The 13,776-nt window shown below is 39.2% G+C and overlaps 1 protein-coding gene across 3 annotated transcripts in view; it reads left to right on the top strand.

Moving 5' to 3' along the window:
- EXOC5 (exocyst complex component 5) overlaps positions 1 to 13,776 on the top strand; it is a 42,957-nt gene that overhangs the window by 12,776 nt on the left and 16,405 nt on the right. For 2 of the 3 annotated variants that reach the window (XM_039534853.1, XM_039534854.1), the window contains exons 3-10: positions 1,808 to 1,955; positions 4,831 to 5,025; positions 10,639 to 10,703; positions 11,116 to 11,144; positions 11,298 to 11,407; positions 11,673 to 11,717; positions 11,840 to 11,980; positions 13,649 to 13,731. In XM_039534853.1, the coding sequence (XP_039390787.1) occupies positions 1,808 to 1,955; positions 4,831 to 5,025; positions 10,639 to 10,703; positions 11,116 to 11,144; positions 11,298 to 11,407; positions 11,673 to 11,717; positions 11,840 to 11,980; positions 13,649 to 13,731 (816 nt within the window). The remainder of the gene's footprint in view (positions 1 to 1,807; positions 1,956 to 4,830; positions 5,026 to 10,638; positions 10,704 to 11,115; positions 11,145 to 11,297; positions 11,408 to 11,672; positions 11,718 to 11,839; positions 11,981 to 13,648; positions 13,732 to 13,776) is intronic. The other variant, XM_039534852.1, reaches the window with a different exon arrangement.

Here is a 13,776-nt window from a genome sequence, read left to right as displayed (position 1 = left end):
TTGCTCTCTATAAATATATCAGAGGGATAAATACTAGGGAGGGAGAGGAATTATTTAAGCTCAGTACCAATATGAACACAAGAACAAATGGATATAAACTGGCCATCAAGATGTTTAGACTTGAAATTAGATTAAGGTTTCTAACCATTAGAGGAGTGAAGTTCTGGAACAGCCTTCCAAGGGGAGCAGTGGGGACAAAAGACATACCTGTCTTCAAGACTAAGCTTGATAAGTTGATGGAGGGGATGGTATGATGGGATAGCCTAATTTTGGCAATTAATTGATCTTTGACTATTAGCGGTAAATATGTCAAATGGCCTGTGATGGAATATTAGATGGGGCGGGATCTGAGTTACTACAGAGAATTCTTTCCTGGGTGCTGGCTGGTGAGTCTTGCCCACATGCTCAGAGTTTAGCTGATCACCATATTTGGGGTCGGGGAAGAATTTTCCTCCAGGGCAGATTGGCAGGGGCCCTGGGAGGTTTTCGCCTTCCTCTGCAGCGTGGGGCATGGGTCACTTGTTGGAGGATTTTCTGCACCTTGAAGTCTTTAAACCACGAATTGAGGACTTCAGTGGCTCAGACATAGGTTAGGGGTTTGTTGCGGGAGTCGGTGGTGAGATTCTGTGGCCTGCATTGTGCAGGAGATCAGACTAGACTATCATATTGGTCCCTTCTGACCTTAAAGTCTATGACTATGACTCTCCTGCTTGCCATGGGTAATAAACTTACATGGGCAAGTTTCATGAACTTCTGCACAATCTAACATTTAATAAGTTAACATTCTTTTTTAGTCCTTACAGTTACAAAGATGGTTTTTGAAATGTGAACAGTATATAAACTAATGCAGTCTGCACAGACAACTCCAATACTACTGCTGCTCATAGTTTTGCGAAGCTGCAGCTAAGTGAAAGCTGGTCAGTCTTAGCAGCAGTAAATACTGACATTCAGACCAGTGGGAGCAGTGGTGAAACTGACAAGAATCAGGTCAGTTTCATGCAGCTGCTTGGTGGAAAAGCTATAAGCCTTAGAGGAGGTAGGCTCTGGAGCTACTCACTGGGAGGAGGCACAGGAGGGGTGGAATAGCAGAGATACCACTCTCACTTCACTTCACAGTTGCCTGGAGACTCTTTGAGATGTGAGCAGTGTGTGTGTGCTCCTTCTCCTTTCTAGTAGTTGGATCAGATTGGAAGGGCTTCAAATTATTTGGACACTTACTCGCCAGAGGCTAATATGAAAAAATGGATCCTCCAAACAGGGTCCAGGAACAGCATCCTGGAAGAAATGCCATCACCTTCTCCTCTGCTAATTCAGCATTTCCCCAGATGCAGAGTTCCCTGATCTTTCATTTGTTTTTGTTATTAGGGTTAGTCCTGTGGCTGTTTTATTCCTTAAATTGCAGGGGATGAGTTGGCACAGACATTTTTCACCTAGATGAGAAGGCCTAGTGTTTGCCTACATGAGGAATTTTTGCACTGGTATAAGTAAACCATTGTAAAAATCCCTAATGGAGACAAGTCCTTGGGCTAGTAAGTGCCTGGCAATTTTTTTTTCCAAGCGGCTATATCTATATCTAAAAATATGAAATGCACAGGTGTACAAGCTATAAATATAATTTTAAAAAACCCAGAAGCTTCAATTTTACAGAGATTGATACCTTAGGTTCAATCACTAGCCAAAGAAAGTTTCCTGCTTCCTGCAGGTGAGTGAATTTCTTAGGCCTGTGCCTTTAATAAGTTTTTACTGTAGTAAGATAAACCTTTTCATATTAAAATCTGCTTTATCAAATCATCATTTTTTAAATCAGATTATTAGAAGAATTTGTAAATCATATCCAAGAACTACAGGTAATGGATGAAAGGATTCAAAGAAAGGTGGAGAAGCTAGAACAGCATTGCCAGAAAGAAGCCAAGGAATTTGCCAAGAAAGTACAAGAGCTGCAGAAAAGCAACCAGGTAAGAACTAAGGTGGATAGTCAATATTAAATTATAAAAGCTATTGAAAAATGCATTATCCTATAAAAAAAATTCTCAATACAGTGGGCCCATAATTTGTAATCAGATCTCTGTAAACAGTTCCCTTTAAAAAAAAAAAGAAAAAAGGGCGGGGTGTGTGTCTTATCTGTTAAACAGGTCTTTACTTCAGGGATTGCTAGGCGGGCTCTTCAACCCCTACGGGACGTATTGCCAACTGCAGTGGTTCTCGTGAAGGCCATATGTTCAATCGCTGTGAGTAGCTTTAGCACAGGGTTTCTCAAACGGATTGCCGCTTGTGTAGGGAAAGCCCCTGGTGGGCTGGGCCGGTGTTTTTCCCTTCCCTTGTCCACAGGTCTGGCTGATCGCAGTTCCCACTGGCCACGGATCGCTGCTCTGGGCCAATGGGAGCGGCTGGAAGCGGCGGCCAGTAAGTCCCTCAGCCACTCCCATTGGCCAGGAGCAGCGATCCAAGACCAACAGCTAGGAATTCCTCCCCACTCTCCTGGGAGTTGTTGGCAACTATCTGCTAGGGGAGAGGATTAAAGGGGAGGAAAATAATCTCTTTTAAATGCAATACTTACATTGTAGTTGCTAATGGCTATGTACTAGAGTGAAACCCATTTATAGTGGAATGAAGCTTTGTTGAGTAGCAAACCCTGCCCTGCTTTCTAGAATGCATGAGGACTGGTATAGTTCCACAGTGAAGTGAGTACAAGGGTGAGGTGTCAATAGCCAGCCATGTCAAGTATTAGGAGCATAGTTATGTAAGAATTAAAATAGTGGTGAACAGGAGTGACCACTGCTATTGAGCTGCTCAGGAACATGCAGAACAAAAGTTAGGGATAACTTCCCGTCAGTGTGTGCAACTCATTGCCATGGGATGTTGTGATGGCCAAAAGCATAACTGGGTTCAAAAAAGAATTAGATAAGTTCATCGATAGGTCCATTAATGACTATTAGCCAAGATGTTCAGGGATGCAACCCTACCATGCTCTGGGTGTCCCTAAACCTCTGATTGCCAGAAGGTGGTTTTGCCAGTCTTCCCTCTGAATCATCTAGCCACAACCATTATCAGAAGACAGGATACTGTGTTAGATAGATTCACCCAGTATGGGCATTCTTATGTTGTTACAAATCCAAATTTTGGGTGCTAGTCTGGGATGTGAGTATCAGTCAGCTAAGAATAAAATTATAAAATATGTATCTTATTTGCAGTATCTTATGCATAACTTAAAATGTTCATTTGAAACCATATACATATGAAGTGTGTATGTTGGTGTGTGGATTTGGCCCCATATCTTTTAGCATAGAGAGAGGCAAAGTTTAGGGTACAATACGCATTTGTAATTAAAGTCACATCTGGTTTTGATACTTTGCAAGTTATGTTTGGTATTTTACATAAATATCTCTTCTAAAAGATATGGGGCCAGATCCTCAGCTGGTGTAAATCAACATAACTCCAATGATTTCAGTAGAGCTACATCAGTTTACATCAGCTGAGCATTGGCCAACAAACTTGTTTTATTAATTTTAAAATACTAAAATTCCAGTTCTGATTATAGATTATTGCCTTTCATCTTCAGTGTTGGCTTATGGTGGGTCTCAACCTATTTACCATTGTGGGCTGCTTATGCTGCTCTTTGTGTTATGTGGGCTGCATCCACACAATATACATACTACCTGTATGGCCCCGAGGAAATCACATGGGCTGCAGCTGCGTGCTGATTGGGCCGTAAACCAGCCCTGGGTTGAGAACCACTGGGTTATATGGCTCTTCAGAAAAGTGTAAAGAAAGTAAGTGAACTCTGGGTAATTAGGGTTACTGTATATGCTTCATTTAGAGTGTAACTTCTCCCTTAACGTTGTAGTTATGTTCCTGAAAAATGTGACTTTAAGCAAAACGATGTTAAGCGAATCCAATTTCCCCATAAGAATTAATGTAATTGGGGGCGGGGGTTAGGTTCCAGGGAAATTTTTTTTGCCAGACAAAAGGCATTGCATACATTTTAAACCATTTTAAACAAGCAATTTAATACTACAATCATCATTGCTGAGTATGAAGCAGTGGGAACATCGTTGCTGAGTATGAAGCAATGGGAAGTGCCCCCGCCTTACCCCACACAGGCACGGCCCAATGGCACTGCAGACCACGAGGCAGGCAAGGAGGCTGAAAGTGCCGTAGGCTAGGAGAAGCACGTTGCGCAGCAGCAACTGCAGCTTCCCCTACTGTGCCAGGGGCAGGGGGCTCAACCCTCAGCCCGCCCACTCCACCCCTTCTCCCAAGTCCCACCCTTAACCCGCCTTTCCTCCCCCCTTTACTCTGCACACCGCATCCTTGCTCCTCCCTCCCTTGCCTCCTGCCCATGGCGATCAGCTGATTTGCAGTGTTCAAGAGGCAGGAGAGGGAGGGGGAGCCTCCGTGCCGAGTCCTTGCTCCTTCCCGCTCCCTCCTGAATGCTGCAAACCAGCTGATTGCCACGGTCGGGAGGCGCTACGGGGACGTAGGGGAGCTGATGGGGCGCAGCCAGCTGTGGACAAAGCAGGCAGCCAAATGACGTTATAGCAGAGCATTGCACAACTTTAAACGAGCATGTTCTGTAATGGAGCAGGGACGTAGGAGCGAAACAACGTTAAGCGAGAGGACGTTAAGTGGGGAGTTACTGTATCTCTTTCCCCATCACAGGAGTTTTTTCCAGCTGTGAGAGCGCTGAGCTTGTAATTTAATTGTCCAGTTTGGTTTGCTTGTCATTGTGACTCACACTAGATAGAATCAATAGTTTATTTTTATTTTATTTTTTTAAGTACAGTAAGTGGAAAAATTGGGTATTTTATAGGCATGTCTGTGTTCTCCCAGGTTGCCTTCCAACATTTCCAAGAACTAGATGAGCACATCAGCTATGTAGCAACTAAGGTCTGTCACCTTGGTGACCAACTGGAGGGGGTAAACACGCCACGGCAACGGGCTGTGGAGGCTCAGAAACTGATGAAATACTTTAATGAGTTTCTGGATGGAGAGCTGAAGTCTGATGTTTTTACAAACTCTGAAAAGGTAAGAGCTGTCAGCGGGATAAAAGCAGTTCAAAGCAATAAGCAGTACTGCCCTAATTACAAGCTGCTACCATGACTTACCATGGTCAGACTTCTAACCAGTGAGTGACTGACTTCTTAAAGTTTCATTGTTGTGAAATGTAAATTAACAACACTAGCCTGCAGATTGCTGATAAAGCATTTGTATTCAGTGATTCTTAATTTGGCAATGTTGGCATTTTTCATTTTATGAAATTATAAGAGATTTGAAAAATGCTGAGAGGGCAGCTTTAGAATGCACACAGAAATCTCTTGCCTTTTTTCTTTGAATCCCTCCCTCACCTCAGTTCCACCCAATAATCCATAAAGTTTTTGAACACAACGTCTGAGATTTTGTTGTGCTGGGCCAGTCTACTGGCCATGGATACTTATAATTGGGGTGTGCTTTTGGGCTATGTAAAGCCTATGGTGGTGTGTTCTCTCCCCTCACCAAGATTTGGGGGAATTAGGCGTGAAAGCTGAGATACTTCTTAAAAGAACTGTAAAGAAGAAAGTTTCTAGATGTCCTTCCTTAGGAAGATATCTATGAAAGCATAAATCAGTATAAACTGACTAGTGGGACTGAAAGGAACAAACTGCAGAAGTGGAGCCCAGCTGCTGCAGGAAACAGGACACAGAGAGAACTCCATGCAGTATGTAAAATGAATGTTACATTTGAGATGTATCCCAAAGAATCAAATCGCTAACCCAAAGTACTGCGCATGGTGTGCATGGTGGATAGGAATTGCCACATTTGGGGTGGGAAAAATTTATTTTGCAGGCCTGGCAAAAATGTTAAGGATGGCTGGCTGTACTTGAAATACATCCTATGGGAGAGATGTGAGTCATAGCTCAGGGTTAATAGCCATCCCCTTACTGCTTAGCTGAAAACATATCATAGGGAAATTAGAAACTAACCATTTCATATGTCCATACTCCATAGCAGCCAGTTGCACAGTGTTGTTTGGATCATCGTCTGTGGGTATACAGTAATTGCTGTTTGGCACTCTGCATTAGTCAGTGAGAGTGTGTGAAAAAGTGCTCCTGTCCTTCAAGAAAAATGAGAACAGATTTAAATTTAAAAAAAAAAAAAAAGGCATCACAAGCAGACAAAACCTTTTCCAGATCTGTATATAAAAGTTATTTGTAGTAACTTTCTAAGCTAGACACAAATAAAACTTGCATACATTTTATTTAAAAAAGTGCTTACCGTTCACCTCCATATAAAATCCGATGTAGTAACATGAAATTTAAGTAGTACAGTGCAGGTTAGAATAGTTATTTTTGAGCCCACTGCAGTGTCATTAAGTAGCTAGTATTTTCATGCCATTCATAATTAGAAGTTCCAGAGCACTTTCCACTGGAAGATCCCAAAATATTTGAATAGCTTTTAAGGTGAGGAAAAGATTTGACAAACATGAATTAATTCTAGCACCACCCAGTGAAGTAGGATCTGCATCTTACAGATGTGGGTGTGAAGGAGAGAAATGAGGCAGAGGCCAAACGATTTGCTTTAGGCCGCAAAGGAAGCCTGTGGCAGAGCTGGGAGTAGAAACTAGATTTTCTAGATACAAGTAATCCTATGTAGATACCATGTAAATCTGGTGCTTGAATATTGATTGTGCTCTGTAACTTTAACATTACCTCCTAATTCAAATCATAAGTAGAGATAATATTTATAGGAATAAGGGGGAACCTGCTTAGATATGTGCTTTACCATCTCCTTGTACCCACAACAATTTTAAGTGCAATCCTGTGTGCGCTCTAAAAGTAAAATATCAACGTTTCTTTGTCTGTTATATGATCTTAGAGCCCAAATGTCTGTGTACATTTCACTGCTTTTGGGGTAACGGCACCTCCTGGATTGTCCTTGCATTATCCCCACATAAATGCAGGATTTACTCTAACATTTTTACCACAGTGTTAAGATAATTTCTTTCTTGGACACTTAATGATTGTGCCTGGGTAAACTGTTATTGCCTTATTGACCTCATGTGTGCAAATTCTTTCCTGAAGTCTAGTTGGATTTTTTTTTCTCTTTTCTACTTTTGGATTGTTCTTTCAATCTTGCCACTTGTTAACTACTCTGAATAATTTCCCCACATTTTTATTTCTGTAATATCATATCTCTGCTTTGCAGTCTGTTCCCCAAACTGTATGTATCCAATTTCTTCAGCCTTCAGAAGGCATATCTTCTGTTCCTCATCACTTTTGTTGCCCTACTTTGGAGGGACTGGTTAACCAATCCTCTTTCTGTAATGAGAAGCCTATAAGTGAGCAAAGTGCTCCAGATGTCACTTTTCTAAAGATGGATAAAATAATCACCTTCTTAGTTTTATCAGTGATACCCAGATTAGTGTTTGCTCTTTATGCAACATCATTTTAGCATGTGCTCATGTTTAATGTGTTTGCTGTCATCTTCAAATCCTTCTCTGCATTACTGCTCTGGAATCAACATTTTGCTGTTTTGTCCTTTACATGGATTAAAATACATTACCTTGAATTTTTTTTATTAAAACTTCCTCCTGTTCATCTCAGTCCATATTTTTCTAAATTCTTTAGGTACTTCTAGTCTTTAACTTGTGTGTGTGTGTGTGTGTTTTTAATAGCATCTGTATTTATTTTGATTTAACACAGTTCATTGAGGTCTGATTCAATTAAAAACTAAGTGTGCGGATTAAAGTAGAAACCATGGAAAATTGATTTGTCGTGGCTTCTGCTGTACACAGGTGTTATTGAATTCTGGACCTTCAGTTAAGAAGTTGGTTAATAAATGTGTGTGTATGTATGTATGTATATGTATATGTATATACATATACATATATATATATATAATTTGTATTATTGTAGTGTCTACAAGCCTTCCCCGAGCTCACAAGAACAGAACTGGCAGGAAGTGCAGGGAGATCACATGATGTTCATATCTCCTTAATCCTGTCAAATCTAGCAGCATTGTTTTGTTGGTGGTTTTAACTAGGGCTGTCAATTACAGTTAACTCGTGATTAATCGCGATTAATTTTTTTTGAGTTAATCACACTGTTAAACAATAGAATGCCAATTGAAATTTATTAAATATTTTTGGATGTTTATCTACGTTTTCAAATATATCAATTTCAATTACAACACAGAATACAAACTGTACAGTGCTCACTTTATATTTTGATTACAAATATTTGCACTGTAAAAATGATAAAATAAATAGTATTTTTCAGTTCACCTCATACAAGTACTGTAGTGCAATCTCTTTGTTGTGAAAGTGCAACTTACAAATGTAGTTTTTTTATTACATATTGTATTCAGAAACAAAACAATGTAAAACTTTTGAGCCTACAAATCCAGTCAGTTCTCCTACTTGTTCAGCCAATTGTTAAATGTAAACAAACTTGTTTCTCTTATGGGAGATAATGCTGCCCACTTCTTAATTACAGTGTCACCTGAAAGTGGGAACAGGCATTCGCATGGCACTGTTGTAGCTGGTGTCGCAAGATATTTACATGCCAGGTGCACTAAACATTCATATGCCTCTTCATGCTTCAGCCATTGTTCCAGAGGACATGCTTCCATGCTGATGACACTTGTTTTTTTAAAAAAATCAATGCATTAATTAATTTTGTGACTGAACTCCTTGAGGGAGAGTTGTCTCTCCTGCTCTGTTTTATCTGCATTCTGCCATATATTTCATGTTATAGCAGTTTCGGATGATGATCCAGCATATGTTCATTTTAAGAATACTTTCACTGAAAATTTGACAAAAGAAAGCTACAGCACTCAATCCAAGGTTTAAGAATCTGAAGTACCTTCCAAAATCTGAGAGGGACAGGGTTGGAGCATGCTTTCAGAAGTCTTCAGAGCAACACTCTGATGTAGAAACTATAGAACCCAAACCATGAAAAAAGAAAATCAACCTTCTGCTGGTGGCATCTGACTCAGATGATGAAAATGAACATGGGTCGGTCTGCACTGCTTTGGATCATTATTGAGCAGAACTCATCATCAGCATCGACGCATGTCCTCTGGAATGGTGGTTGAAGCATGAAGGGACATATGAATATTTAGTGCATCTGGCATGTAAATATCTTGCGACACCGGCTACAGCAGTACCATGCAAATACCTGAAAGTGAGAACAGGCGACATTATAAACAAGAAGCAGGCAGTATTATCTCCTGCAAATGTAAACAAACTTGTTTTTCTGAGTGATTGGCTGAACAAGAAGTAGGACTGATTGGACTTGTAGGCTCTAAAGTTTTACATTGTTTTATTTTTTAATTCAAATTTCTTTTGTACATAATTCTACATTTGTAAGTTCAACTTCCATGATAGAGATTGCATTATGATACTTGTATTAGATGCATTGAAAAATACTATCTTTTGTTTTTAAAGTGCAAATATTTGTAATAAAAATAAATATAAAGTGAGCACTGTACACTTTGTATTCTGTAATTGAAATCAATATATTTGAAAATATAGAAAACATACAAAAATATTTAAATAAATGGTATTCTGTTATTGTTTAACAGCGCTATTAATCGCATGATTAAAAAAATTAATCATGATTACTTTTTTTTAATCACTTGATAGCCCTAGTTTTAACACAGTGGCTAGGATTTTCTTTACCCCACTCAAGGTGCCCTCCAGTCCCCAGGGCTGCAATAATAAAGCTTCAAAAACCATCATGGAGGCATTTTGTTTGGGCCTGTCAACAAACTTCAGCTTTTAAAGGGCTTCAGTAACATCCAGCTGTAACATTTACAGTTGCAAAAGCTGTGATTTGCTTTTTCATAATTTTAACTCAGCCTGCTAAAACTGTCACTAAAATCTGTACAGCCACCCTTTATCATGATGACTGACAGTGAAAAGACAAATTATCTTAGTCACCTGTCAAAAGTTTTCCTGTCTATGGGCAAATAGGAGTTTGCAAACTGTATTAACTGCACTGGGTATTTTTTTGTAACTAAATATTGACAAGGGTGTTTGTTATAAGATGTTATTTTATAGCCCCAGAATTAAACTCCCTTTCATCTGAAACATAGCTTCTGCCTTAGAAGAAATAATTTGTATGTGATTTCTTCCCAACACCCTCCTCTAGCATGATTTTAGAAACTCTAGAGATGCTCTACTTTAACCCTCCAGGCATTGTGTCATGATTGCCCTTTCTAGTTGAAAAAAAGTCAGGGTGCTGCTTTAGCCACTTTACCCTGGGGTTTAGCAGAACATCACAACATTACTCTCAGACTTTTCTAGTTCAGGAGTGGGATATTGAGCTAAATCTTGAATTCAGATCCTTTGCACACTGTAATGTTGCAGTAGCACTAGACATATGAGCTAGCTGTTTTTATAGGTTTAAGATGCTTTATTGTGATCCAATAACAAAGAGGCTTGTGTTTACATGAAATTGTATGAACTACTAGTATGTAAATGAAGATTGATCTGACATAATAAAAACATGCTGAGAATTCTGAAGCAGGTATTACTTTCCATGTGGATACCAAGCAACTTTAAAAAGAGTGGAGAGGGGGAAATTGTGAAGAAAGAAATCTTATAGCCATAACTTTTAGGGTTTTTTAAGTAAATTTATGACTTTCCTCCCCCAACAGATTAAAGAGGCAGCTGATATTATTCAGAAGTTGCATCTGATTGCACAGGAATTACCTTTTGACAGGTAAAATCCAATTCAAACATTTTAAATAATATTTGGAAGAGCTATAACTTTATTGTGTAACTTCAGTTTTTTTCTGGTGCCTGGCATCAGCTGATTTCTTTAATAGTTTTTGACATGATGAGTGTATTTGTTTATTTATATGTATTTAGGATCGCCTTTGAACATACACCTCAAAGTACTCGATAAATTTTGCTGGAAACAACCTAATTTGAGTGTGCTTATTTCCTTGTAAATTGTATACTAATTTCTTATAGATTTCTTACAGATAAAGCTTGAAATATCATTGTCTTCCTGCTCCATATGTTGTTGAACCCTAACTACAATTGACAGCAAAAGTGTTCAATTAACATGTTAATACTTGTTTGAATTTTTGTGTGTGTTTTGATTAATAGTACGTTTTTTGATTTAACAGGTTTTCTGAAGTAAAATCAAAAATAGCAAGTAAGTTTCCTCCCCCATTCAGCCAATTTTGCTCAATCTTAACTTGTGTTGCTTGGTTCTTTAATCTGCTTTTATTGACAACATTCAACTGTCTTTATTTCTTTGTCAAAAACTTCCTTGCAAAGCCTGATGAATATTTTTTTTTCTTTTCAGGTAAGTACCATGATTTAGAGTTGCAACTGATTCAGGAGTTTACCAATGCACAGAGAAGGGGGGAAATCTCCAGAATGCGAGAAGTAGCAGCCGTTTTACTTCACTTCAAGGTAAAGACTGAGTTTTTAACTCTAAAAGCACATGCTGCATTAAGTACCTGTTCTGAATGGATACAGTAATGAAGCTGGTCTAGACTTCTGAAGAAAATGGGTCTGAGAAAGTTCATCCTTTTGATAAATCTTCTATTAAAACTAAGCAGACCGTTTTCCATAATTACTGCATTTTCTTTATTGAATTGTCTTTATGTAATGATAATATTTCACAATAGTGTAAGCATAGAAAACATATTAATTCCTATTTTTTTCCATCTCATAGGGCTATTCCCACTGTGTTGATGTATACATAAAGCAATGTCAAGAGGTAGTGTGTTTTAAAACCAGATATACCTTTATTTTTGGGTCAATTATTTGTGCATGCATTTTATTATTATTGATATCTATTGGTTTGGAGATCTTACATTGTAATTTGCCTTTAATCTCTAGGGAGCTTACTTGAGGAATGATATATTTGAAGATACAGCCATCCTCTGTCAGCGAGTGAACAAACAAGTTGGAGATATCTTTAGTAGTCCAGAGACTGTATTGGCCAAACTTATTCAAAATATATTTGAAATCAAACTTCAGGTATTTAGAATTTGGCGTATTAAAGTTGGTTGTTAAGAATGAGTAAGAAGATTCCTTAAGTACTTCTAGTAACAAAATCCCAAAGAATCTATATTGTTTGTAATATTTTGAGTAACCTTAATCATGGAAAAATCACATTTTAAAATGACAACAAAAACTATCAATTAAGGATGTTAAAGTAGCCGTTTGTGTACTATAAGCACAATGTAAGCAAGAATACATAAAATACAAATATACGCAGACTTAAGCTGGAAGAATAGATGTATTCACTAATGATTCTGATTATGTCATTCAGTGTCAGGCACATACTTGGTCTATCTCTGCTGCCCCATCATCAAAAATTTGGGAAAGGAAAAATTTCTGTTTAGTTAATATCTTTAATCCTTTCACTCTTTGAGTCAGATTTCCAGTGTGAGATTAGCATTGAATATGCTAAAATAATGTATGCCAAGGAATAGGGTCCCACAGCTAATGTAGTAGTAGTATGAAAACCTGCTGTAACTGAATGACAGTCCCTCATTCTGCAAATACTTATATATGTGAGTAAAGTCAGCGTGACTACTCACGTGTGTAAAGCTACTTCTCTGTAAGCGTGTAAGATCTTGTCCTTCCTATCTAGAACAATATTGTTAGAGCCTAATCATAAAATTGAAGGTTCCTTAGATTTAATTCTTGGGCTTTCCTTGAAGGAGGAGTGATCTGTTTACTTACGATCATGTAAGTGGATCTAAATTATTCACTTGTTCATCAGTTGTGTTCATTTACTCTGTTTGTGTACTAAGAATGCATGTAGACTGCCAGTCTTTTTGCTTTGAAAATCAGATGCTTTGGCTCTTATACCTTGGGTCTTGTACATAAGAAGTTCAAAGATATTTCAAACAGCAGACGTCTTGCATTTTCAAACTAGTTTCCTTAAACTAAACACGTTTATCTAAAACCCTGGAGTTAAAAGTAAGATATCTGTAAATTGAGATAAAAAGTAAATATGTATGACTATGTTATATAAGATGTGGTACTTTCTTGGGGGTTTATTGTTAAGGCTAAGTTTTAGTTAGGGTTATTTTTAGTAAAAGTCATGGACTTACCCGTGACCAGTCCATGACTTTTACTAAAAATACCCCTGACTAAAAGGTGGGGGGGGGCACAGGTGCTGGGGAGTGGAGGGGGGGTGCAGGTGCTCAGGGGAGGGGGGAAGGTTTGTGGAGGCAGGCTCCCGGGAAGCGGCAACCCTAGCTCCACATGCTGCCTCTGCTCTGCCCCAAGGCCCAGTTTTGCAGCTCCCATTTCCTGGGAACCACGGCCAGTGGGAGCTGCGGGGGCAGTGCCTGGCTGCCGGCAGAGGTAGTATGGGGAGCTGAGGTGGGGATCCCCCTTCCAGGTAAGCACTGTCCTGCACCCCAATACCAAGCCCTGACCCCCCCCCCCACACCCAAACTCCTGGAGACGGGTGAGGGGGAGCCCGAAATTGCCCCAGCAGCAGCTGGTGCCACCTGGCTCAGGGGCTGCCCGAGCTGTTCAGGTGGCTCCTGGGCCAGCCTCACCAGGCTGCTGCAGAATCCATGACTTTCCGTGACCTCCAAGACAAACATGGAGCCTTATTTATTGTAGATAATATGAAATGTTGATTTTTCTTATTCCATTAACTGAGATTATGCCTCCATTTTATAGAGTAATGTAAAGGATCAGTTAGAAGAACACAGGAAGTCAGATGCAGAACAGTATCTTAAGAATCTTTATGAGCTGTATACAAGGTAGCTATAATTTGATTATTAACATTTTGTTGTGTAGGTAGCATC

The sequence above is a fragment of the Mauremys reevesii genome, linkage group 4, assembly GCF_016161935.1.
Source record: "Mauremys reevesii isolate NIE-2019 linkage group 4, ASM1616193v1, whole genome shotgun sequence".
NCBI classification, from domain to species: Eukaryota; Metazoa; Chordata; order Testudines; family Geoemydidae; genus Mauremys; species Mauremys reevesii.
The sequence above is the reverse complement of the archived record's forward strand: the minus strand, read 5'-3'. Positions and strand labels throughout refer to the sequence as shown.